The 25000-nt window shown below is 44.1% G+C and overlaps 1 protein-coding gene across 6 annotated transcripts in view; it reads left to right on the plus strand.

The window, feature by feature from the left end:
* Positions 1-25000, plus strand: part of LRRK2 (leucine rich repeat kinase 2) — a 266308-nt gene that overhangs the window by 83929 nt on the left and 157379 nt on the right. For 5 of the 6 annotated variants that reach the window (XR_015061544.1, XR_015061545.1, XR_015061546.1 and 2 more), the window contains exons 12-20: positions 6260-6389; positions 6485-6609; positions 10706-10887; positions 11031-11175; positions 14282-14421; positions 18422-18547; positions 20829-20999; positions 22169-22424; positions 24329-24484. Coding sequence is in view for 3 of the 6 variants with exons in the window: in XM_085894632.1 (XP_085750758.1) it covers positions 6260-6389; positions 6485-6609; positions 10706-10887; positions 11031-11175; positions 14282-14421; positions 18422-18547; positions 20829-20999; positions 22169-22424; positions 24329-24484 (1431 nt within the window). In the remaining 3 variants the exon portion in view is untranslated. The remainder of the gene's footprint in view (positions 1-6259; positions 6390-6484; positions 6610-10705; positions 10888-11030; positions 11176-14281; positions 14422-18421; positions 18548-20828; positions 21000-22168; positions 22425-24328; positions 24485-25000) is intronic. The other variant, XM_085894633.1, reaches the window with a different exon arrangement.

Raw genomic sequence — 25000 nt, forward strand, 5'->3', positions numbered from 1 at the left:
TTCCGTCCCTTCTTGCATTGGTCCAGCATGGTTCGGATCTGAGTTTTGGTGGGTTTTTATCCCCGATAATCCGTACATTCTAGCCGGTACGACCTTGGCAGATCCGCTTGCTGTATCCGAACCGGAAAGACAGTTGGTCGTCGGTGGAGTGGTCTGGTTCGGGCAAGGCGTACTGAGGGTGTGGTTCCCCGGTAGTCGAAATCGCGTAGTTATTGAGGTAAATTGGTTCTCGATAAAGAGACCCTACGCTACGTGGTTGAGATATTGGCGTCCACGATCAGTTCAGCGACCCACCGCATCACGGAATTATCCGGAGCGATGGCCTATAATTCCGGGAGTCCGGTGGGAGGAAACATAATTTTCCCCACCTCGTGGCCGCTCTCGCCACCGGTCCCCGGCCCGCAACAATATATATATATATATATATATATATATATATATATATATATATATATATATATATATATATATATATATCATAACCATATATACCCCAGAGAAGCAATAGTAACATGACACTTCTTGCTGCTCCCAAAAGGAGTGGGTGTGGGTGTACTAGTTAGTAAAAGGTAGCATATATTTATTACACACACACACACACACACACACACACACACACACACACACACACACACACACACACACACACACACACACACACACACACACACACACACACACACATTATGTACTTGTTCGTACTTTCAAAAGCTATTTTATTTGAAGTTATTACCTTAACTTATAAGCAATTGACTGATTTCCCAACTGCCCAGATCATCAGCTGGGCACTGTTTTTCATCAAGGTTTCGATCCTTTCAGTCCCGAACCTCTCCAAACAGCGGATCACCAACTCCGGTCGCAGGTCCATATCAGCAGATTACTCAACATCAATGGACCCACAACCTCAAACTTGTGCTCAGACAGTCTGTAAAAACAACAATGCAATATCCTTATAACAGAGACAGGTGATCATCCTCTCTTAGCGATGGGGCATTCCAGGCACCCACCCGACGGGACCGCCTCAGGTTAACCCAAGGAGACCGCCGTCTGTTGGACGACACCCCAGCAGCACTCTGCCACACGCCACCGCTATCTGACCCAGGAAGTTTACCCCGTACTTTTCTTCCTATCATCAAGGAATGGGGGTCCCGCAGGCTTTCACCCCAATCCTGTCTTCTGGTGAGCTGCCCTGCAAAGGGCAGCAGCACAGGAGGTACTCCCACGGAGTAGGTTTTCAGTTTTCTTTGTGTTTGTGGGTTTTGTGGAATGAAGTGTTTTCTGGTGGCCGGAGTGCAAATCCTGCCACCATCCTCTAAAAGAGTAACCCAACTGCAGGAGTATGTCCGCAGACACAGTTTGGTACGAGATATGGATGGCTGTTGGCTCACTCAGAGCTCCTCCACCCTTTGACAGGTTTTGTTTTTAATCCTGCTGGGTGTCCATGTCCACCCTTCTCACCAGGAAACCTGCTGGGGGAGCCGGTTTAGTCACCGATAACCTGACCATGAAACTGGTTAGTACAGATTTACATGGTACCTGTAGCAAGTCACTGATCTAATCTGGCTTGACCTGACAGTAAATACTTATCAATCGACATTAAAATGAATGTCTTGTGAAAGGGTTGTTGTCATAATTGAACATTACTGTTCTGATGTGGTAAAAATCAGTGTGTTTTCCGGTACCGATGCAACTGCAAGCGACACTGCTTATCCATTAGAAATGTATAAATGCCCTGCACACTGTTGAATTTTATATCATTACACTAAATTGTCCATACAAGCCCCTGCTGTACAATATCTGCTGTGGCGAAAACAACTCAAAGAAAATGTCAAAGTTTTATGGTTGAATTCAAACTGAAAGTTGCTCAGTTTTCAGAAGAGCACAGAAACAGAGACGCTGGTCATATATTTGAAGTGGATGAAAAATCTGTGTTCGGCAAAAAAAAAAACAGTCGAAATTAAAAGACATGCAAAAAACTGAATGAGCCATGAGGGGTGGATTGTGTGAAGTGGCCAATAATAGAGAAGGCATGAAGACTTGTGTTGTATGACACAGAGATGCGGGTCGTTCACTGTCGACGACCCCGATACTCCTTTGAGCACAACCAATGGCAAAGCAGACTGGTGTCGCTGACTTTACAGGAGGACCTTCATGGTGTTTCAAATTCTTAAAACAAAACAGATTATCTGTAGGAGTCAGGACGACTGTCAGCTAAAATTTACTCACAGACTGGGAAGCAAAACTAAAAAAAACTTCTCAGAGTTTGTTGAAAAGTGGAAGGCAGATTTGGGCATCCATCTGCTGTGTTTCCTCGGTAACATGGATGAGGTGGTCTTCAGTTTTGATCTGCCGCCCTCAAGGACCATGAGAATAATAAAATAAAATAAAAACTCATTGACCGTCAGCGTCATAACTACGGGACATGATAAAACAAATTTCACGGTTGTACTGTCCTGCCTCATTGACTGCTCCAAGATCAGGCCGATGGTCGTATTCAAATGAAAATCCCTGCCGAAAGAGAATTTCCAACGTTTTTGGGAGAGACAACGAAAAGGGACGGATGAAAGAAGATGAAATAGAAATGGAAGAGTGGGCTGAAAACTACTAGTGGTGATGACCAGATTCCTTCTTCACTAAAAATAAGTTGCTCCTGGATTTCAACTCTGTTAGCCCAGCTACAGCCATTCATCCTGGTGTCTTGCAGGCAGTGTGAGGCATCAGTGTGTGTGTGTGTGTGTGTGTGTGTGTGTGTGTGTGTGTGTGTGTGTGTGTGTGTGTGTGTGTGTGTGTCGTCCCTCGGATCGACGTCAAACTGGATGTCCAATCTGCCTCATTACTTACTTGACATTAAAGATCTCACTATATCCTTTATGAGGAGAAAGGTAAGCTTTCACTGGCACTGGCCAAATTCCAAATCGTTTCTCTAACCTACAAGGGGGGAACTGCATCAGCGGCACAGCCGCATCCCCCTTAGCCAGTGATGCTACTCGCAGCCCTGTGCTGCATATGAAAGAAGAAGAAAAAAAATCCGCCAAGCTTAGAGGAAAATGTTTTGCATTTTACTGAAGCTGTTACGTAACAGCTGTAACTAACAGCCAAGTCTACAGAGTTGATGATACATTTTTATTTACTTGTTTTTTTGAATAGCAAGTCGAGGCTCTTGTAAAAGCTAATACACAGAAACATATAACAAGGCAGGAGACGAGAGGGAAGCACAAAATAGTGGGGAACAGAGACAATCGGAGATCTGTGTAAGGGAGAGGGATGGGGCGGGGTGCACAGGGTAAACAAGATGGACACCACAGGGACTTTCAGGAAGGAAAACAGGGAATTTGAAGGAGGTGGGTTTGGGGTGGGTTAACAGTGGGAGTAAAGATCAAGATTTTGGATGGGGGAAGATATGAGATGGTGGTGAACAGCGATTCTTGATTTTGGCAGTTTCACCAGAAGGGTTTTTTGGTGGACCTTGAGCGCCCTGAGGAAATATAGGGGATACAGAACACAGAAGGAGCAGAGGGGGCAAGGCCAGTGAGGAGACGGTAGAAGATGGAAAGACCACTGATCTACCTCCGGTGAGAGAGTGAGAGACCCAAAGACTCAGCTTCGGGAGATACCAATGCTCATAAAGCCTTGGTTTCCACAGCGAGAAGTTGAGCAAGGTGTGAGGCAGGAGCACCACCCCAGAGGGGGCAGCAATACTCCATCACACTGCGGATGAAAGCTTTGTAAGTGGTTCGAAGCTCAGGTGTGCCAAGGAAAGACTTTGCACGATGTAGGATGCCCAGTCGACGACTGGCTTTGGAGGCAAGCTTGGAAATGTGGCTTTCCCAGGAAAGATTGTGGCAGGTAGTGAGACCTAAAAGCTTGAATAAAAGGACTTCTTCAAGGGGATTGTTGAGAAAGTAGATGGGGATAGGGGGTTTCCAGACAGTCCTTTCGGAGAGACATTGTGAGAGTGCGCGATGTGTAAGGATTGAAAGGCATATTCCAAGTGTTTGACCAGCTTGTGATTTTATCGAGATCTGCACAGAGTGAAGAGGTTACTGCCTGCCAATCAGGGAGATGAGAGATGGTATGACAGAGGGTGGAGTCATCAGCAAAGAGATAAAGAGGATTTTCCAGAAAGTCTGAGAGATGATCAATAAAAAAACAGAAAATGCACAGGGCCAAAAACACTGCATTGAGGAACTCCAGCCTGGATGGGAAGAGGAGATGAGGGAATTTGATTAAGAGCCATGCATTGACTGCGACAGGAGAGGCAGTCCACGAGTGGAGATTGCCTTAGATACCATAGGAAGAGCATTTGATGAGCAGTGCGTAATGCCAGACCATATCGAAAGCTCGTGATAGGTCTAGAGAGACGGCTCAAATATTATGTCTGGAATTTAGGACCTCCATCCATTGTTTGGAAAGCAGAAGCAACAAGTCCAGGGTAGAGTGACCTGGTCCGAATCCAAATTGATGGTCGGAAATCAGGGCATTGGAGAAGAGGAAGGATTTGATGTCTGAAGTGATGATGGATTCCATAACCTTGCTGATGATTGGGAGAAGGCTGATTGGTCTGCAGTTGCAGGGATCTGTTTTTGCACCTTTTTTGTGCAGGGCAGTGATGTTTGCTGATTTCCAGGCAGATGGCAGATGACCTTCAGCAAATGAGAGGGTGAATAGAACAGAGAGAGGGTGAATAGAACAGAGAGAGGGTGAGCAAGAGCAACAGAGCAGGTTTTTAGGACACGTGGGCTGATGCCATCTGGACCGGTTGCAGAATCTGAGTCGAGGTTTGACAGCAAGCTCTCCACCTTGTCAGGAGAAAAGGACACAAAGTCCAGGGACAGTTGGGTGTGACTGGGTAAGGTGGGTACAGAAAGTTATGGGTTTGGGGCATAAGATTTAGAAGCAAACACCGAGTTTAGGCATTCAGCCTTTTCATGTGCAGTGTCAGCTATGCGGCCATTCGAGGTAAGGGAGGGGATGGAGGGGAAACATACACCAGAAACAGACTTAACTCGACACCACCAGGATTTGGAGGAGGGAGAGAGAGGTTTGAGAGTTCAGACTTGAGATTAGAAAGGTGTTAATATCCGGCTCTCCTGAGGGTAGACAGACAGTTGTTCCGAGATTTGTAGAAGAAACTGAGATTACTTTCAGTTGGATTTGCCTTCCATAAAGCGAAGGTAAGTTGTTTCAGGACAACTGCCTCACCACAAGCTTCAGTGTACCATGGGCAGGAGGAAGGCAAGGATAACTGAAGATGAGATGGGATAAATCTGTGCATGAGAGAGAGAGAGCAAATTTCTTTGAAAGATTTCCCAGGATGAGTTGTCACAGAGAGTGGAAATGGGAGACCAGTCTAGAAGTTTGATGACGGCTTGAAGACCCTGCCAGTTGGCCAGAGTGAAATGCCAGACTCGTCCTGAGTGAAATTCAGTGATCTTCACGGTTTTTTTTCGAGGAGAGGCACTTTTGCCGATAAGACATCAGTGTGAGAGCCGCCACACCATCTGTAGGACTCTCTCTAATAGCTGCTACTCGGCCCTGCTCCTATGTACTCCTCTTCGTTGTGGTTAACCTGGCTGAAAGCATAATTGTTTGTATACTGCCATCTCCTGATGTAGTTTTGTTGCTTTTGATGCTTCGTGTTGGAACACTCATTTGAAACCATTCGGTCAATTTGATATAATTTATGGTGGATTATGATTGGGTGTTTTCACATCTGTGTATTGTAGGCCACACACCAGGTGCCGCACTTTCGGCCACCAGGAGCCGCCAGTGCCTCACAGGTCGTACAATGAAGAACAGAGTTCTTGACTATCCTTTATTTTTGTTTCCAAAACCTATTTGTGGATTTCATGTGTTTTTCTTTTTCTTTCTTTCTTTCACATCACAATGAATTTAACAAGTTTGTGTATTTTCTTTGCTGAAGTTTTCCAGCACAGCCACTTCCTTTATACTAGATGCCTTTATTTTAATCATTGAAACAAAGCAAATGGTTAGTAAACCATGATGAAATGGTCATAATGATGCTGACCACACTGACAGAACTATTATCCCAGAAAGTGATTTGCGTAAGTTCGAGTACTTGCCTCATATATCTGTGTACTTACTACGTTATGTGAACAGAGGTATTTGGACTCCGTAACAAAACAGATACGAGCTCTTATTGTGGAACATTCAATGTGTCCCTTCAATCCGTGCCATTTCTTCAGTCGCTCATTACACCTTGTTGGTCGATAAATCGTATGCCTTACATTGTGTGCAGTTCCTGCCAGACGGGCTTTGACCATGCAAGGCGCCCACACCTTCCTCCTTGGCTGGATGAGTCGGCACAAAATGCGGCTTGAGGCCCAAGAAGCTGTATGCAGAGCGCTTGGTGTCCTACTGCGCGGAAGGTCAGAGGTTGTCCAATTGTAATTACGATTTGTGGCCAATGCCCGTGAGTCGTTGTTAAATGTTTAATGCGAGGTGAAATCTTGTGCATCCGCAGTGCCGTCATGGTCGAAGATTTAAGTGGAGCACTTTCCAGGATTACGTTTGCTATGCTGCAGTACAAAAGCATGGCAGCAATGCAGCATGCAGCATTGCAGGCCCTCTTTGCATTCTGCAGTCAATGTACGTAGTGTGCGTGTGCGTGTGCGCGTGCGCGTTATCTCCATTTGCGGGTTTCAGAATGTGGAACGAAGTCCTCCCAGCTTTCCAAGTATTCACCTCCATTTCGGTGAGGGGGAACATGATTCATGGACCAAGTTGTGAGGTTTTCTTGTTCTCAGTTTTGTTCCAAGTGCTCTTGAGGCTCGTCACTGAGCCCTAGATAGCTTCCAACTGTAGTTTGTTTGCAGTGATATTCCCAGGGATGGTTTTCATGATCTCTGTGAGTTTCTTCTTCGTCATTCCCATTGCTCCAATTGTCACTAATACAATTTTGGCATTCTTCAGCTTCCAGGATTTTTTCACTGCATTTTTGAGATGTTGGTATTTGGTCATTTTCTTTATTTCTTCATTGTTTAGGCCATAATCGCTGGGTATTGACACCTCGATTCGCAATGCCTTCTTTTGTTTTTTTGTACCTGAGTGCCATATCTGATCGTAATGCTTTGTTTTCCATGTTCTCGCTCGATGGGATCATTAGGTCGTACGTGAACGTCACTTCCTTGTTTTCAGTGATTGCTTTTGGTTCATGTTTCCATGAGTTTTCTGAAACTGGGTATTGAAATTTTTGCAGGTGTGCCGGTGGATTAACCGACATACTTAGTTGTGCCTTTATGTTGTCAAAGATTTCCTCTTTAAGCATTTGTAATTGGTGTTGCCAGCCCAAAGTGTGAATGAATGAAGACATTGTTCCTCACTCATAAAATATTATTAGAACTTCGGTAAAATGCTACATTTGAGAGGATTCCCTTGTAAACATGATTATCCATGTACTCTGTTACATTTGCTTTCTGTAAAACAAACATCTGCCTTCAGTTGATATTGATTTGTCATTTTTGATTAAAACTAATGTCACGACCTGGAAATGTTGCATACGTTCCAGGAAGACTTAAGTATATTAATCAGAACATGATCAAACATAACTTTAGATATTTCTTATTCAGTTCACAAATTTAATGAATATAATACATGGCTTTTTGTGTGGACGCATTGTGGGAGTTGCCGAGGTTCTGTGAGCGGCGCTCGTCAATGCAATGTTCCTTATCTACGCTGAGAACGTGCCGAAGGAATGATTCACTTCCTTGATCTGTGTAACTGTCTGTACCTCCAAACCTTGAGGGGCTGTTGTGCTCTTTTCTGATTGGCTGTACTTGGGCCTTGCTGACATTGTTTAGACTGTTTCACTCCTTTCCCAGGAGCAGAAAGTTATTTTGATTTCAAATTATGGGAATAGTTACTCTTTTGCAGAAGAAAAGATATTTCTCTTTTATCCTGTTTGTTCAATAATTTATTGAAATTAGTGTTTTTTTTCTGAGAATTTCATGGATGGATTTTTTTTTCCTCTCCCGTTTGTGCGCACGTGCGTAATTACACCTTGTTGGTCTCCTTTGTATGCTGAACCTGAGTTCTCCTTTGTATGCTGAACCTGAGTGGAAATTGAGTTCATATCTTCCACAATGTGTACAGCTGCTCTGATTTGAGTTTTTTTTTTTTATTATTTTTTACATCCCAATAGGTGGCTAGTACTTTCTGTCTCTACCTCACAGAACTACACTTGTCCAATTGACTCAGTCTTGTCATCTTCCTGAAGCCATTTGTGTCATGTCCCTGGTCTTGGGCATTTTTTATGACTCGTTCTTCATCCCAGTTGAGCTGACCTCTTCTTAACCATCCCAAAGATCCTTCATTGTCTTTGCCCAGTCATGTCCAACTTTTTTTTTTTTTTTTTAATACCTTCCTGCTGATTTAACATTTTCCTAGTTGCCGGTGTACATCTGTTGATATTTTGTTTTATATTTTTATTTTGTCTTTTTTGCAATCATTGGGGCTGTATCAACTGCTGTTTCCGTTTCATGTGTGACATCCTCCATTCGCACCTGTCTTTCTTGCTAGGTGGGTTAGGGATTCCTTCTCTGGTTTTGTTATCTTTGTGTTTGCTTACAAATTGGATTCGGTAGTCTGTTGCACTTTTCACGTATTCGGCCAATCCTGCTGTTGTCATTCTGTGCACTTGGTTGAGTTCCATCAGGCCGCGCTACCTCCTCCTCGTCTCAGCAGGTCCATTCTCGGGATGCATTGCTTTTTGTAAAACATTTTGTGGATAGTGAGGAGTTTCCTTGTTTTGAAATGCAATTTATTGATTTCTGATTGTGTCCAGTTTATTATTCCATTGCTGTATTGGAATACTGGTATTGTGAGTTGGTTTATGGCTTTGATTTTGTTTCTTGGGGAGATAGACCCCGTTCTACGTAGGAGTTCTTTGGTAATCGTTTTGCTCATTTGTTTGTGACATATTTTGTCGCCTTTTCTACTCCGAGGTATATGTATGATGCTTCATTGTCTCGTTCCTGTATCGTTGTATTTGTGTTAATTCTTTTTATTTATGTTTTCTGTTTTTGTTGGTCTGCCTTGTACGAGTGTGCACGTCACACACTTATCTCAGCCAAATTCCATTTGAATGTTGTCAGGGTACCATTTCAGTTGTTCTGCCAATTTTTCATCATTCAATGCAAAGAGTTTTAACTCATCCATGTACAGGAAATGCTTCACCTTTCTTGTCTCTTTGGACATTCTCTTATTTGCCGACAGGGTGTATCAATTTCCTTGCTCATTAATGAGGTTGCTCAGTGGGTGCAGGCCATGCAAAATGAAAGGGGCAAAAGCCTGTGTCCCTGTAGTACCCCGTGATGTATCTTCACCCCTGGTATTTTGATCTTTCCTTCCAAGTGCTGCAGTATCATTGTGGTGTTTGAAAGCTCCATATATCTCTCTATCTCTCTCTCTCTCTCTCTCTCTCTCTCTCTCTCTCTCTCTCTCTCTCTCTCTCTCTCTCTCTCTCTCTCTCTCTCTCTCTCTCTCTCTCTCTCTCTCTCTCTCTCTCTCTCTCTCTCTCTCTCTCTCTCTCTCTCTCTCTCTCTCTCTCTCTCTCTCTCTCTCTCTCTCTCTCTCTCTCTCTCTCTCTCTCTCTCTCTCTCTCTCTCTCTCTCTCTCTCTCTCTCTCTCTCTCTCTCTCTCTCTCTCTCTCTCTCTCTCTCTCTCTCTCTCTCTCTCTCTCTCTCTCTCTCTCTCTCTCTCTCTCTCTCTCTCTCTCTCTCTCTCTCTCTCTCTCTCTCTCTCTCTCTCTCTCTCTCTCTCTCTCTCTCTCTCTCTCTCTCTCTCTCTCTCTCTCCTCGCTCTCTCTCTCTCCCCTCTCTCTCTCTGTCCTCTCTCTCTCTCTCTCCTCTCTCTCTCTCTCCTCTCTCTCTCTCTCTCCTCTCTCTCTCTCTCTCCTCTCTCTCTCTCTCTCCTCTCTCTCTCTCTCTCCTCTCTCTCTCTCTCCTCTCTCTCTCTCTCTCTCTCTCTCATTATTTGGGTGTTGATCTTGTACAATTGCATGCATTTTATCATCTATTAATGTGGGACACCATTGAAAAGCATTTTTGTTGTCTATCCATGCTGTGGATCATTTGGTTCTTGTCGTATCGCAATTTTCAAGTATTGCATTTAGTAGTAGGTGGTCTATTGTTCCATAGCATCCTCTTGCATCCCTTCTGTTCTGCCTTGAGGTTCCATGCCGTGTTGGGTGGTGGTACATCATTTCTGTGATGATTCCTGTCAGAAGATTGTATGTTGTCAGTAGACATGTTATTGATTTTGGGATGAGGAAGGCTTTGCTTCCTGTGAGTTGATCGTGTTTCCAAGGCAAAGGCATGTTTGAATAGGCCAAATCAAAATGGCGGCTAAGACCCATGTTAAGTAAAGTTGGGCTGACCAGGGATCAGCCTTTCATTGAGATTAGCCATTAATTATCTTCAATAAAGAGGTGTTGAAATTTACTCAAACACACAGTTTTCATTCATGCATTTCCGTGGAGTTCCCTTGGGATACATGCAAAGTTTTGGGCCGCTCGGTATCATGGTTTTGGAGTTATGGAGGAGATGCCCACACACTCACATGCCTCAACTATAATATAGCATAAGTTATAAAAGATATTAACAAAGTAATTTGTCATAAAGAATAGCATTAATCAATGTTACAACCACAAAGTGTAAAAATGAGACTATTAGCCTTTGTCCCATAGGTGAGGCCACCGTGTGTCATGAGAATGACACTGGGAATGGAAATATGTTGGAGAACAGCCCAGATGATTGCAAGGTCTCGCCAAGCACACTCTTACTGGATCACGCATCATACCAGAAGGTTGTAAAAAAACAGTACCTTGTTGAAGGAATTCCACGCTTCACTCTACAGGCCATGAATACGGTAATGTTGTTATTGCCCTTTTGAAACTTTTGGCCCGATGCTTGCAAAAAGGGGTGTTATGTGATCAACTGAGTGGATGAAAGGGATAATAATGATACGTCATGGAGGGAATTGCCTACTGATGGTGTTTCATCATGATGCAGTTCATCTGGGATGGAGGCATTCAACATGAGGGCCTTGGCATGCTTTGGGCCCTGTCTTCAGCGGAGGGAGCTTTGGAAATCTTTCTGGTACTGGGTGGTTTGGACTCTGTGTTGCATGCCATGCAGACCCACCCCAGTGACAAAGGTAGTACCATCTATGGGCGGACGGACACACACACACACACACACACACACACACACACACACACACACACACACACACACACACACACACACACACACACACACACACACACACACACACACTGGAATGTCATCTTTTTTATCTTCTCACTTTGTTTATTTTGTAAATTTGTTGCTGAGGAAGATGCGGCCCACTTTATACTTGATATTGTCTGCCAGTATTTTTCATCCAGTTTTTATGAACTTTGTACTTGGTCGAGTCTTCCATGCAATTATATATCAAACTCAAGTTGCTCTGAACTACTTGAGGTGGACCTTTAGTTGGAGGTGTTGGGGTTTGCAATGTGATGCTAATCTTTCTGTTTCTTAATGGTGCAGAGCATGGACTTGAGAGGTATTGTTGCAGCAGCTTAGATAGTTGCTGCAACCATAAAGCACCAGCGAGACAAAGTGTGAATACTGATTTGAACAATTTGGGGAAGCGAGTTGATTGAGTGATTTGATGCTAAGCACACGGATAATTCAGTGTTTTCGCTTTGCTTGGTTAGTTCCTCACTCGGTGTTGTCTGCGGCATGGCTTCCTGCTTTCATTGGATCAAGGCCAGGCTCTTGGGATGATCGTTATAGATGAGTGAGGTACACTTATTAAGACTAGTACATGCTGAACATGACGAGCCTAAAAGACAATCCAGGATGTACTTTGGTGATGCGCTTCATCATTCTCACATGAAATGCAGGCGATGATGCTGAAGCGGTACACCTACATTTTTAATGGCAAGTAGGTATTCAACAGTCCACGAAGAAGTATGTGCACACAAACGTTGTCGTGGTGGCCGAGTGTGGTGCACGTTTTAAAACTTTTTTTCTTCAGTGATTTAACACTCGTGGAGAGGCTTGTACATATTGTTACGAATTTTGGCCCGTCCGGCGTGCGATCGGCCACATAACTCGAATCGCGACGCGTCGCCCACCGGAATGGACAATTCTGTCGTGACCCTCCTGGAACTACCGCCAGGAGCCAGTCACGGGTGGGGGTTTAACCTCACCATGATCGTGCCAATTGCCCACCCACGCAGGATGGGGTTGCTCGCCAAATTCGACCCTACCTAAGTACCTGCACGAGTGGTCGACCGGGCGATCGTATCTCGCCGCTGGTCGACTTCTGACACGAACCGCTTAAGCGGCTCGTTCCGTGCTGCAGGGATAACCAAGCGGAGTTATCGTCGACCTCGACGGTTCAGATTACTTATCGGGTGTTTCAACCCACTACAAATCCCTTACGTGATGCAAGATGGAACTTTCAAACAAAGGAAAGGACACAACGAAACGGGAATCAGTTTGACAAGCAAGCACCTTTATTTCACACACACACAACACACGCACGTAAGGCAGTAATGCAATGTGCAGCAAAAGCAAAATGCAACAAAAGCAAAAGCACTACTACCGACTATAATTATTTACAACACTTAAACAATTATACTTGTCGGGACTCGGCGCCACATCATTCATTCAAAATAAACAGGAAAGACCTCCCCAAAGGCAGGGAGGTTGACGGGGTCCGTGGACCAAATGTGCGCGGAACCTGGAGGAGCGGCCAGGTCCACGAGACCGAAAAGGTCTTACCCGCGTCCTCATGACGCGATGGCGGGAAAGCCGCAATGTCAGCGCAGCTGCGCCCCGACTCCGTGCCCGTGGCGTGGTCGGTGAGCCCTCTCCGACGTGCTCCGCGCAAGCAAGGTTTGGTCGGCACCACGGTTAGGGTGGGGAATGAACGGGGCCACTGGCACTATCTCAGCACGGATGGGGGGGGGAATTGTTGATGCTCAGGGTCGAGCGCGAGGGGAATGGCTGGCTGGCTTGGTCACTTGTGAAAGCGAAGGTGGCTCGATTCCAGCGACGAGACGACACCAACGACGAGAAAAGCGACCCCCACACTACTGCGAGTTCCACACAGACTCGCTTCATTTATAGACCGGGGGAGGAGCCTGTATGCAGATTTTAGGATCAAAACGCGATTGGAGGCGGGCCACGCCACCCTCTGTTCAGCCATTGGTGTGGCAAAAAGGGGCGTGAGCCTCTTTTGATCCGAATTCCTTCCTGAGAGGAATTCGCATTCATCTCGCTTGGAGGTGGGGCCACACCGCCCGACGCTCGCCCATTGGACGGAGGAAAAGGGGCGTGAAGCCTTCCTGATCCGAATTTCTCTCCCGTAAAGAATCCACATTAACCGCGCTTGGAGGCGGGGCCACACCGCCCGACACTCTCCCATTGGACGGAGGAAAAGGGTCGTGAAGCCTTCCTGATCCGAATTTCTCTCCCGTAAAGGCATCCATTGCACTCGCGGCTTGCTGCGTTCGGCAGCAATCACCGAACGGCTTCGGACAGTACGACGTTTGGTGTTGACTGGTGGTGGGGTCGGTGGTTGTGGAAGGAGAAAGGCGAAGGTGGTGGAGGGTTTGCTGTGGTGGTTTGGTGGTTGGCGGGCGTCGTTTGGGAATGGCGGTGAAGCGATGTTTGCGGGATGGAGTTGTGGAGGTAAAGAGGCAAAGGCGGTGGTGTTTGAGTTGTTGGCGGCTTAATGATCCAAAATAACGATAGAGAAAGAAAAATGGCTAACTCAAAGCGTCGCAGCCCAGATGAATCACACATATTCCCTCTAAACAACAGGTGTGGGCTAACTACACATGAACTTATCGATATATCTCACCTGAGGACCCTTTATGGTGTATTGCGAATTTCCACAGCCGTAACAATATATTACATGTAAGACAAGGAGACATCAATGTGGTTTTCTATAACTGGCAAGGCCATACTGTATGTAGTCAACGGACAAATCAACAGTATGTGAGATCTTAACCTGGAACTCCAGTACAATGAACGAAGTGCTCAACTGAGAACACCATGCAAGTCAACCTAAACGATTAACTTTAACAATCGACTCGAGATTTAACTAGTCTTCGTGTCCATTTTTGGGATTTTTTTTTTATGGTTAATCAGAATTTGATCGTGGTTTGTTGTTGAGCAATGATTGCAATTGCAATTGGCAGTCTAATTTTGGCATCCTAATGATCACTACAATGGCTCATGCAATATCAATAATGCTGCAGGTATCCAAGTTTTGTGTCTCAAACTGCTGGAAGTGCTGATTCCTCTGCGTAAGTGGGGACGCACCGTTGTGAGTCTCCTTGCGGAGTTGGTCACCCATGTGATGAGGCTTTATCCGGACGATGTGGAAATAAATGTTCAGGTGAGAGATGATGCCTTCACCACTGCTTTGCTGTCATGTTTTGTGTGCTGTATTAACAGGTGGAAGGTGAGGGTATTTATTTCTTCTTTCTTAAGAAGTTAGGAAACTTCTTGTGTAGGGATAGCTGGGACACTCAATTGGCTCAATACAACATACATTGCCTTTAGAAAGTTTTGACACCCCTCGATTTTTGTTGCATTTTATTGTGTTACAGCCTGAATTTAAAATAGATTAATTTTAAATATTTTTTCACTGGTCTACACAAAATACCCCACAATGACAAAGTGAAACCAAGTTTTTAGAAATTTTTACAAATCGATTAAAAATGAAAAGCTGAAATGTCTTTCATCAAAAAGTATTCAACCCCTCCCCTCATGGTTTATGCCTGGTGTTGGCTTGATGGTTCAGGTGGCGGGCTTTGGATCCTGGGGTCCTGAGTTCAAATTCCGCTCAGCTGTTGAATTAATACCAGGTGAGGTTAACTTGGCCTGTCATCCTTCCGAGGTCGGCAAAATGAGTGCCAGCATGCTGGTATACTGTGTCGGAATGGCGACCCGTCCAGTATTGTGCCCATGAGCCAAGGAGACTGCTTAAGCAGCACCAACGCTCTGCACAGAGTATGGTTCTAATCTCCTCCCCCCCCTCCCCCCGAGTAAATACTTTGTGTCGAAGCACCTTTGGCAGTGATTACAGCTTCGAGTCTTCTTGGGTATGTCTGTATCAGATTTGCACATCTGGATTTGGGGATTTTCCCCCATTCTTCCTTGCAGATTTTCTCAAGCTCTGTCAAGTTGGATGGGGAGTGACGGTGACCAGCAAACTTCAAGTCTTTCCACAGATTCTCAATGGGATTCAAGTCTGTGCTTTGGCTGGGCCACTCAACGACGTTTGTACGTTCTTGTTCTGAAGCCGTTCCATTGTTGCTTTGGCTGTGTGCTTGGGGTCATTGTCCTGTTGGATCATAAATCTTCACCACAGTCTAAGGTGTTTTGCAATCTGTAGCAGGTTCTCAAGGATTTTCCTGTACTTGGCTCCATTCATTGTTCCTTCTCTCCTTACAAGTTTCCCAGTCCCTGCCGCTGAAAAGCATCCCCATAGTATGATGCTGCCACCACCATGCTTCATGGTAGGGTTGGTGTTAGATGGGTGTGCTCATTGTTGTGCTCATTTTCAGCCAGATGTAGCGCTTTGATTTCAGGCCAAAGAGTTCAATTTTCGTCTCATCGGACCACATAATCTTTTACCTCATTCTCTCATGGGCCTTCACTAACCTTTTTGCAAACTCCAGGTGTGCTCTCATGTGTCTTTCTCTCAGCAGTGGCTTCTCTCTGGCCACTCTCCCATAAAGCCTAGATTTGTGAAGTGCTGCAGAGACTGTTGTCCTTCAGGCAGGTTCTCCAATCTCAGCCAAGGAATTCTGTAGTTCTGTCAGAGTAGTCATTGGGTTCTTGGTCACCTCCCTGATGAAGGTCCTTCTTACCCAGTTGTTCAGCTTGGTTGGATGGCCAGCTCTAGGAAGAGTCTGGGTAGTTGTATATTATTTCCATTTCCTAATGATGGAGTTCACTGTGCTTTTGGGAACTTTCAGCACTCTAGAAATTGCTTTTTTCCCCTTCCCCTGATCAATGCCTCCTCACAATTCTATCTCTGAGTTCTACGGACAGTTCCTTGGACTTCATGGTAGAGTTTCTGCTCTGACAAGCACTATCAACTGTGGGACCTTGTATAGAAAGTTGTGTTTCTTTCTAAGTCATGTCCAATCAATTTAATTGGCCACGGGTGGGCTCCAATCAATTTGTCGAGACATCTCCATGACGATCAAAGGACATTGGATGCACCTGAGCTCAATTTGGAGTGTCATAGCAAAGGGGTTGAATACTTATTGACGCAAGACATTTCAGATTTTCATTTTCAATTGAATTGTGACAATTTCTAAAAACACGTTTGCACTTTGTCATTACGGGATATTTTGTTGATCGGTGACAAAAAAATTATGTTTAATGCGTTTTAAATTCAGCTGAAACACAACAAAATGTGTCAATACTTCTTGAAGGCAGTGAACATTGCGAGTGCCCGTGAAAATAAGCTGCTCACAAAATGGGGTTCGATGACAGTAGTCCCGTGGTTGAAAGGAGTGAAAACTCACTGAAGATAGAGCCATGATGTGTCACGGAGTATGAAGCTGTGGGTGCAGAGAGCAAAGTGCTACTGGAGGATAGGGCCGCGAATGCGGTTTAACTCCTGTGAACTCCAGCGAACTTTCGTTCAACTCCAGTGAAACTCAAGTCCATAAGGCTCAAGTACCGCTACACAGGATAACCAGCACCAAAATTTTTAAGACACAAGCATCTGCCAGGAAAGTCGTGCTTATGGCATTATAGGATGTGAAGGGCTCGTCCATTTCAAATTCATGCCAAAGGGTACAACCATTAACTTTGAGCGCAACATAGAAACTCTAAAGAAACTGAAGACACAGATTCAGAGGGTTTGTCCTGACATGCAGATGGTTTTCCTCCAGTATGACAATGCACGGCCTCGGTTGCCTCAGTTTCACTGCCTTACCCCACCCGCCATACAGTCCCGACTCCGTCAGATTTCAATCTCTTCCCCAAACTTAAGAACCACCGATGTGATGAACATATTTGTTCTGATGATTATGTCAAGGCTGTTGGGAAACGCTGGTTCAGTCAGCAGGATGCATCGTTCTATCGTGACGGCATCACAAAGGTACTTGAACGTTGGCAGAAACATGTTGACCACAGTGGTGATTATGTTGAGAAATAAATATTCACCATGGTAGAATAAAGATTGATGTTAGTATTTGTCTCTGTTCCATTTGAATATCTTTACCCGTTTTGGAGAAAAATGATGGGAGGTATTACTTTACAGCACGCCCTCATGCGTCTTCAAAAAAAGGAAGACTATTACATAGAACAAACACGTCTTTCTTTTAAAAAAGGAAAAAAAAATTTGAAAAGGAAGACTTGTATCTTGGTAATCTGTGGCCATAGATTAATTTTTTTAAAAGAAAGAAAAAATGGTCTAAAAACAAAAATGAAGAGCTCGATTGCCTCAGCAAACTCTTATTTGAGTCATCTATAGTCTAGGTTCATTTTAGTGTAAATAATTATAAACTGTGGGATTGGTGCTTCGTAGGAAAGGTGTTTCATCACAAAGTGCGCCGTTCTTCAAGTAGATGTTAATCTGGGTGTTGTCCCATTTTCTAATATCGTTTGCTGATGGACGAGAAAGATCCCACCATGTCTTTCACCACGATCAAATCATTGTCGACTCCAATTTTCATGATGGGATCGCTTTGGCAGCACAAAATAGACGTATGGACAGCCAAACGAAGAGTTGGACACACGAGTCACCATTGGGGGACAGCTTGTTAAAATCTCATAAACAATTATCAATTTAATGTGATCAAACTGTCAGGCTTGCGTTTTTCAACCGAACAACCAAACTATGACGTACAAATTATTTTATGTAATATAATTTTATTTATTTAAACTAAGGAAAGTACTGTGAGGGATGCTTCAGAAACTTGTGAAGGGTAGCTCCTTTTGGTTTCATTGGTGCAACCGGTGATAATACACCAAATTTAGTGCATTTGCTTTTCCTGTTGAAAAATGTAGAATCTATTCGCATTCTCAGAATGACCGTACATGGTGCTGATCTCTCATTGCAACAACTCAAACACACACAAGCCTAAAAAAACAACCCTCTACTGATAGTGCTCTCAGGTCATGTGGTACACTACATCATGCCACTGCTGTTTTTTTAGGCGCAGAGTCTGGGAGGCACAAATTGCATTCCAAAGTGATCTTCACTCAATTACCAAAGCAGTGATATTAAATACCATTTTCATGTTTTTTAGACGAGGGTTAAGTTCGAATTCAGTGAACATTTAAGATACGTTTGGAATACAGGACTTTCCACAAATACAATGGGATACCTACTCCTTGTATTTGTTTCTGGTTCCGATTCCGATTTACAGGCTTGCAAGGCAGCTTTGGTGCTGATGCGACGAGGTTCGTCCGGATTACAGGCCTTGGTACAGCAGACTTTTCATTCCTGCATACTTCACCATCTGAGACAGATCCATTTGCAACCAGGACAAGAGGTTTGAAGGCATTCATTGGAGGGGATACATTGAGGTCATGGCTGAATTAAAAAAAAAAATTAGGTATTTGAATAGCTCACTTGCAAAGTTCTTGGTATTGTCTTCAAAAAGGGGCAGTTAAAGCTTTGTACTTCGACTTATCTTAACATCCCAATGTTTGACTTTCTAAAATAGTGATAGCAGAGCTTGCCCTTTAAATATCTTTCAATATCCCAGTGAAGGGTTCCTGTCGGAGAGTTGCTGGTGTTTTTGGGAAGAGGAGTTTATGCTGACCGAACTGGTATCAAGTTCAAGGAATGCAAAGCTGTTCATTCCTATTTCCAGTTAGCTGTTATCCAAGGGCGTCGTGTATGTTGTGCAAAGAAAGGATAAAATGTGAAAGCTGAAAATTTTTTCTTCCAAGAAAATGAAAGATTACAATAAGAAAAGCAGGGCATTGCCAAAAACAAGTCAGTTATATGAGAAACTGAACACCGTATTTGGGGACAGGCCTGAAGCGGCCCATCAGAGATGCATATGGCTACATAATCACATCTCCCTCACCTCTTGAAGAAGTAAATGGTCAGCTCTGTTCACAGTTAGGATCGCCTCAAAAAGGATGAAGCCCCCTTGGAATACTAGAAACCAGGCAATATTCTCTTTACTCTGACTAATTCCTGTTTTGTACTCTGAATATATTTCAAAAATGATTGTCACGTTACATAACCTCCGTCCACCTTTGGTGGGCAGAGGTTATGTTTTCACTCCTGTTTGTATGTGAGCAGGATTTCTCAAAAAGTTGTGCATGGATTCGGATGAAATTTGGTGGACAGGTTGAGTGTGTGACAAGGATGAATCGTTTCGATTTTGGTGAACCAACTCTTCCACGGATATTAGAATCCTTTAAGTGATTCTTCACTATTGAGAGATGGGGCCACAAACGATATGTTGCATGATATCTCAAAAAGTGGTGGACAGATTCGGACGAAACTCTGTGTACAGGTCGGGTGTGGACAGGTATCAGTGGGATACAAATCATAAACAATTCACCCTGGCAGAGGTACGTGCTCTACTGAGTGACCTTCTCGTATAATACTACTATATAGCATAATATCTCAAAATGTTATGGATGGATTCTGACAAAACAAGGTGAAAGAGTTGGTTCGGTGACGAGAACAAAATTATTAGATTTTGGTTAAGGTCCAGATCCAGATCTGGCCGATCAGTGGGATACAAAATGTAAACTGTTCAGCCTGGTGGAGGTCTGTGTTCTACTGAGTCCCCTTTTAGTTTTATACTGAACTGTATTTAAGTGCTTTCAAAGCACCTCTATTTCATTGTATAGCTTTTACCTTTCTCTACTTATTATTGGCACCACTCTGATACAACCCCAACTTCCCACCCTCATCACTGCCTTCACTGCTCCTACCTTAAACCCCTGCTCACACTGCTCCTACCTTAAACCCCTGCCTGCACTACTCCGATCGAAAAAACCTTGCCTTCACTACTCCAACATTAAACCCCTGCCTTCACTACACCTACCTTAAACCCCTGCCTGCACTACTCCTACATTAAACCCCTGCCTTCACTACACCTACCTTAAACCCCTGCCTGCACTACTCCTACATTAAACCCATGCATGCACTACTCCTACCGTAAACCCTGCCAACACTCCAACCATCACGACTGACTGCACTCAACCATCACGACTGCTTGCACTCAACTCCACCATCATAACTGCCACTTTAGTGTTCATATATATATATATATATATATATATATATATATATATATATATATATATATATATATATATATATATATATATATATATATATATATATATCTGCACTTGAGGTAATTCAGGGCCAATTATCCTATCTTCATCCTATCATTTGAGGTATGTACATAAAAGTAGTCTTGCAATGGTCAGTACACTTTGGGTGTTAACGGTAGTTTTCAACATGATGTTTGAAGGTGATACGACTAAGTAAATTCAATGGGAATCAGCTCAACAGAAACCTCAACTTTCGATGTGTCCTTATTAAAAGTTGTGTCGTCTGATGAAGTCTGTTTGTTTTACTTCACACGGTTCAGTTGTGCTGTGTATGTCAGTGAAACCTTTAATATTCTCATTGGATTAAAAATCTTCGTCACTTATTGAAATGATTGCAGTACTTGATTGAAACATTTTCAGCTGGAATTCTTGGAAGCGCGAGAGGCGATTGATACAGTTTGGTAAACATCGATGTGTCACTTGTGTCATCATGCGTGTCTGGCTCGCTCATTGTTTTTGTCCCAGCTGCTGGAGCTGAGTGCACGATGTATTGCGGTGCTGACCTTGCACCAAGATTTTGTTGACCAGATACTACTTGAGGCTTGTGTTGAAGGGGACGCTGATGTTGCTGAGTGTTTCCTGCTCCTGGGAGCAAATGTTAACCAAACCGCTGGACATGCAGGGATTCTCTGTATGGTAAGTTGTGAAATTGGATTATTCCAACACGTTTAACTCCATTTGTTCACCTCGAGCGGCCGACTCCACGCATTGACATACACATGATGAGGTGGCTCCTCCCCCGCGTTCTCCTCAAGCAGCTCATTCACCTCTGGTGGCTTGTCCCGTGTGTCCACCTCGGGTGGCTTGTCCTGAGCGTCCACCTCGGGCGGCTTGTCCAGTGCAGTCACTTTGAGCGCTTCATCCTGCACATAATTGCACCGTTCTGTGTTTTTAAACTTTATAACCATGGCTTAAAGTATTGGTGTCCCCGTCTGAGTGCATAGCTCACGATTCTTGGATCCAAGTTTCCAAGCACGTACTCCTCATGAAAGTGATGTTTTCTCATGTGATCTTTACATGCAGGAAAATAAATGGCATTAAAGACAGCGTAGCAACCACGTGACATTCTACATTTTAATTGCCTCCTGCGATTGTTTATCTCTCACAATGAGCATATTGGCTTGTCAATCGGAAGTGATTGCAGATATTGCTTCCAGCACCAGTAAATAGTGTCGTCAGTGAAACGGTGTTGCATTTTAAACGTTGCAACAACTTTGCGAAACAACAACAACAACAACAACCCACGATTCGACGCGTAATCCGGAAAATAAAGGTCAAGCCAGGACGAGTAGGTTGCGAGTTGAAGGAGTGGACGTTGATTGTTAGGTTACAGAGAGAGAGAGAGAGAGGAGTGTGTGTTGAGAACAAAATAACATTGTCTCCATCGTCCATGCTGCACATTACGGTCGACTCTCCTACGCTTGTCCATTGTCATCTCCACCACGGGTCTGCGCAATTGGCACGGCACCAAAGAGCTTTATTGTAAAAGGCTTTGAAACACGAAGAGGGAGCGTTTGTTTTGTTGATGGAGGATGGTTTCGTGAAATGCATCGTCACATCCCGACTCGTGACCAACTTGTACAAGTTAAGGTGAAAGAAATGGAATGCAATTATTTTAAACAATGGTTTCTTGTAATCACATCAACTCATTTTGTATGTTTCCTGTCGTCCCCATTCTTTTTGAATGAATCATGAATGGTTTGAGAGCTTGATGTGTTTTTGAATCACGAATGTGCGATTGGTTATGAATAAATTCCTGGTTTCCCTCGTTGGTTTAATGGTTGTTTTTGTGGTCCGTGCAACAGGTATGTGAGCGTGGGGATGTGCACCTGGCCCAGCGTCTGCTGACCTTCCACTTTCCTGAAAGTGAACTGCGTATTGCTCTCACCCGCTGTCTCCAACACGGTCCGACGGAACTTGTTGGTTCGCTGCTGTGTAAACTTGGACTGGATGCCACTTCTGGAGTCATATCTCTGGCTGGCCTACAACTGGACAACCTTCACCCAGACTGGCTTGGGCCTCTCCTTGTGCCAGAAGCGAAACCACATTTAGAGACAACATGTGAGCAAAGTTGAATGTGGTCTTTGCATGGTTTGATTCCTTGTGGAAAATGACGACGAGTTGGCACCTCTCAATCTCCGTTTCAGGAGTGATCCTGCTGTTGCAAGCACGCAGTCCCACTCTCGGCATCATACAATGTGGCAGACGCACTGTAATGACCTAGAATAAGTAAATCTGTTTTTGCTATGGAAATGCATTGGTTGGTTTGCCATTGACTTCTCTGCAAGGTCAAGTTTGAAACTGCAATGACTTGACAAGGTAAATCATCTGGAGGAATGTTTTGGGTTGTATTTGTATGCAAAGTCGAGGCTCATGGAAGAGCTGAAACATGGAAAGGACCAAAACATTATAATCGAAGAACAAGAACATGGTGGAAAGGAGGGAAACCCAGCAGCATTGTGGGAGAATGGCATCAAAGTTAGGCAGAGGGGGGAGTGAACTAGCTGGATGGATATAAGCTCAAACACAGCAAAACGATGAAGGGAAAAACTGGAGAATGAAACAAAAAGGAGGATGAGTGAGGGTGTGGGGCGAGGGGACACGATAACACGGAAAGGAGGGGAGTGCATGGGGAGGATGAATTGAAACAGAAAAGATCATGAGTATGGATCGGGGATGACCAGTGGCGGTGGTGAAGAGCCACCTTGAAGCTGTTTAAAGAATAATGCGATTGAATAGACTGAGGAAGTGGATTCCACAGGCGAGAAAAACATGGAACAAATGTGGTGAGCAGTGAGCCTGAATTCTCGGAGTGTCGCCAGAAGTGGGTTACTGGCGGATGTCTACCTGGAGAAATCTGGAGGGGACAGAGCAAGGAAAGGATAGAAGGTGCAAGACCGGAAAGGAGGTCGGAGAGAAGCCACCGGTACGTCTGCGATGCAAGCTGGGTCACAAGGCTCAGAGACTCGGCTTTATCACAGGGGATTCCAATGATTTTGAGGACCTTGTTTTCCATGGCGTGAAGAAGTGCATGGTACGAGGCCAGGGAGGGCATCAGCCTATTGGGGAGTTCGTGGAGTAGTTGGAAGTGTATTTGTCCTGGGTCATGATTTGTTGTGCACCTGTCCCGTTGGGATTTAGTAAGTAATGCTGAGAATGGAGTCGTGTGCTTCCAACAGGGCTTGGCCTGTTTATTGTTCCCATCTGAACCAATGGTTCATGATGCTCAGAGCCCAGATTTAATTCTCAAATCGTACTTTTTTATGTATTTGTTTATTGTGCACTCGTGTCTTTCTGATTCGCATTCCAGGAAACTCGTTTGTACCAATGTAACTTGTTACAATGTAATGCATGTATTATGATTATAACCTCGTTTTCTATCACTTCATCATTTGCTGCATCAATTTTTTTTTTTAACATTATCTCAGGCTCGTCATGCCGTCAACGGAGGTGATGTTTTCACCCCTGTTTGTCTGTCTTTTTGGCTGGGAGTAGGATATCTCAAAATGTTGCGGATGGATTCGGACCAAACCTGGTGGGACGACAGGTTGAATGTGTGACAGGGACAAATTAATTAGATTTTGGTGCAAATCCAAATCCAAATCCGGATACGAGAATTTTAAACTGATTTGTCACCATTGAGAGATCGGGCCAAAACGATATATGTAGTACAATATTTCAAAAAGTTATGGATGGATTCCGACAAAACTTGGTGAATGAGCTGCGTTGGTGACAAGAACCGGCTGATTCGATTTGGGTTCCGGTCCGGATCGAGATCTAGCCTACCGGCGGGATACAAAACGGTGTGCTGTTCTCGTCTAATTTGGCATTGTATGTATCATCCATCCTTATCTCTAATTGAATGTAGTTTCCTTGCATTGTTAATTATAATATTACTTGTCTTGTTTGATTTATTAATTATGAAATGTCAATCAAAGCTTCTCATCACAATTCCTTTATTTCAGCCATCGGAAAAGCCATAGCGAAGGAAATACTGCAACAGCGAATACTCTCCGAGAAGGCTGAATGGACCATGGGAATGAAGGAAAATCTTGAGGAGGAGGTGGAGGAGGAGGATGGAGGAGGATATTTGATCGATGGCAACGATACTGTATATGCAGGTATTGTTGTTTAAATGCAAAATGAAGCAAGGTGTTCGTGTAGCCTGGAAAGGAACATTTATTGTCAGTTTTTCTTCTATTTCCTTGCTGAAAAGTATTTTGTATGCAAAGTTTAAGGCTCATGCAAGATTACAGTAAAGGTGGGAGCGGGACGGGTGGTGGTGAATCAGAAATAGGGTAGCACTGAGGTTACATGAGAGGAAAATGTATTCGGACTTGCACGATTGAAATTTGGGCGACAGACAGGGTTCCAAGGAACATGATTAGAAAGGAGAGATTGAATTAATGGCAGACTTGGAATTTTATACGAGGGTGGTACAGCCACCTTGAAGGCCGAGAGGAAGCTATGACACGGAAAGAGTTGGCGAGCAGATTGCTCAGGAAAACGGAAGTAAGAATGAGTAAAGGTGAGCAGTCAGATCAGACCTCTGCCAACAGATAATCAGTATGTTCTCATAAGAAGACCTACCTTCTTGGATAACTGGAGGATGGTAGATATCACAAGGGGCATCGAGA

This window comes from Eptatretus burgeri, chromosome 9 (genome assembly GCF_056783735.1).
Source record: "Eptatretus burgeri isolate ZD-2024b chromosome 9, Ebu_testis_v1, whole genome shotgun sequence".
Classification (NCBI taxonomy): Eukaryota; Metazoa; Chordata; class Myxini; order Myxiniformes; family Myxinidae; genus Eptatretus; species Eptatretus burgeri.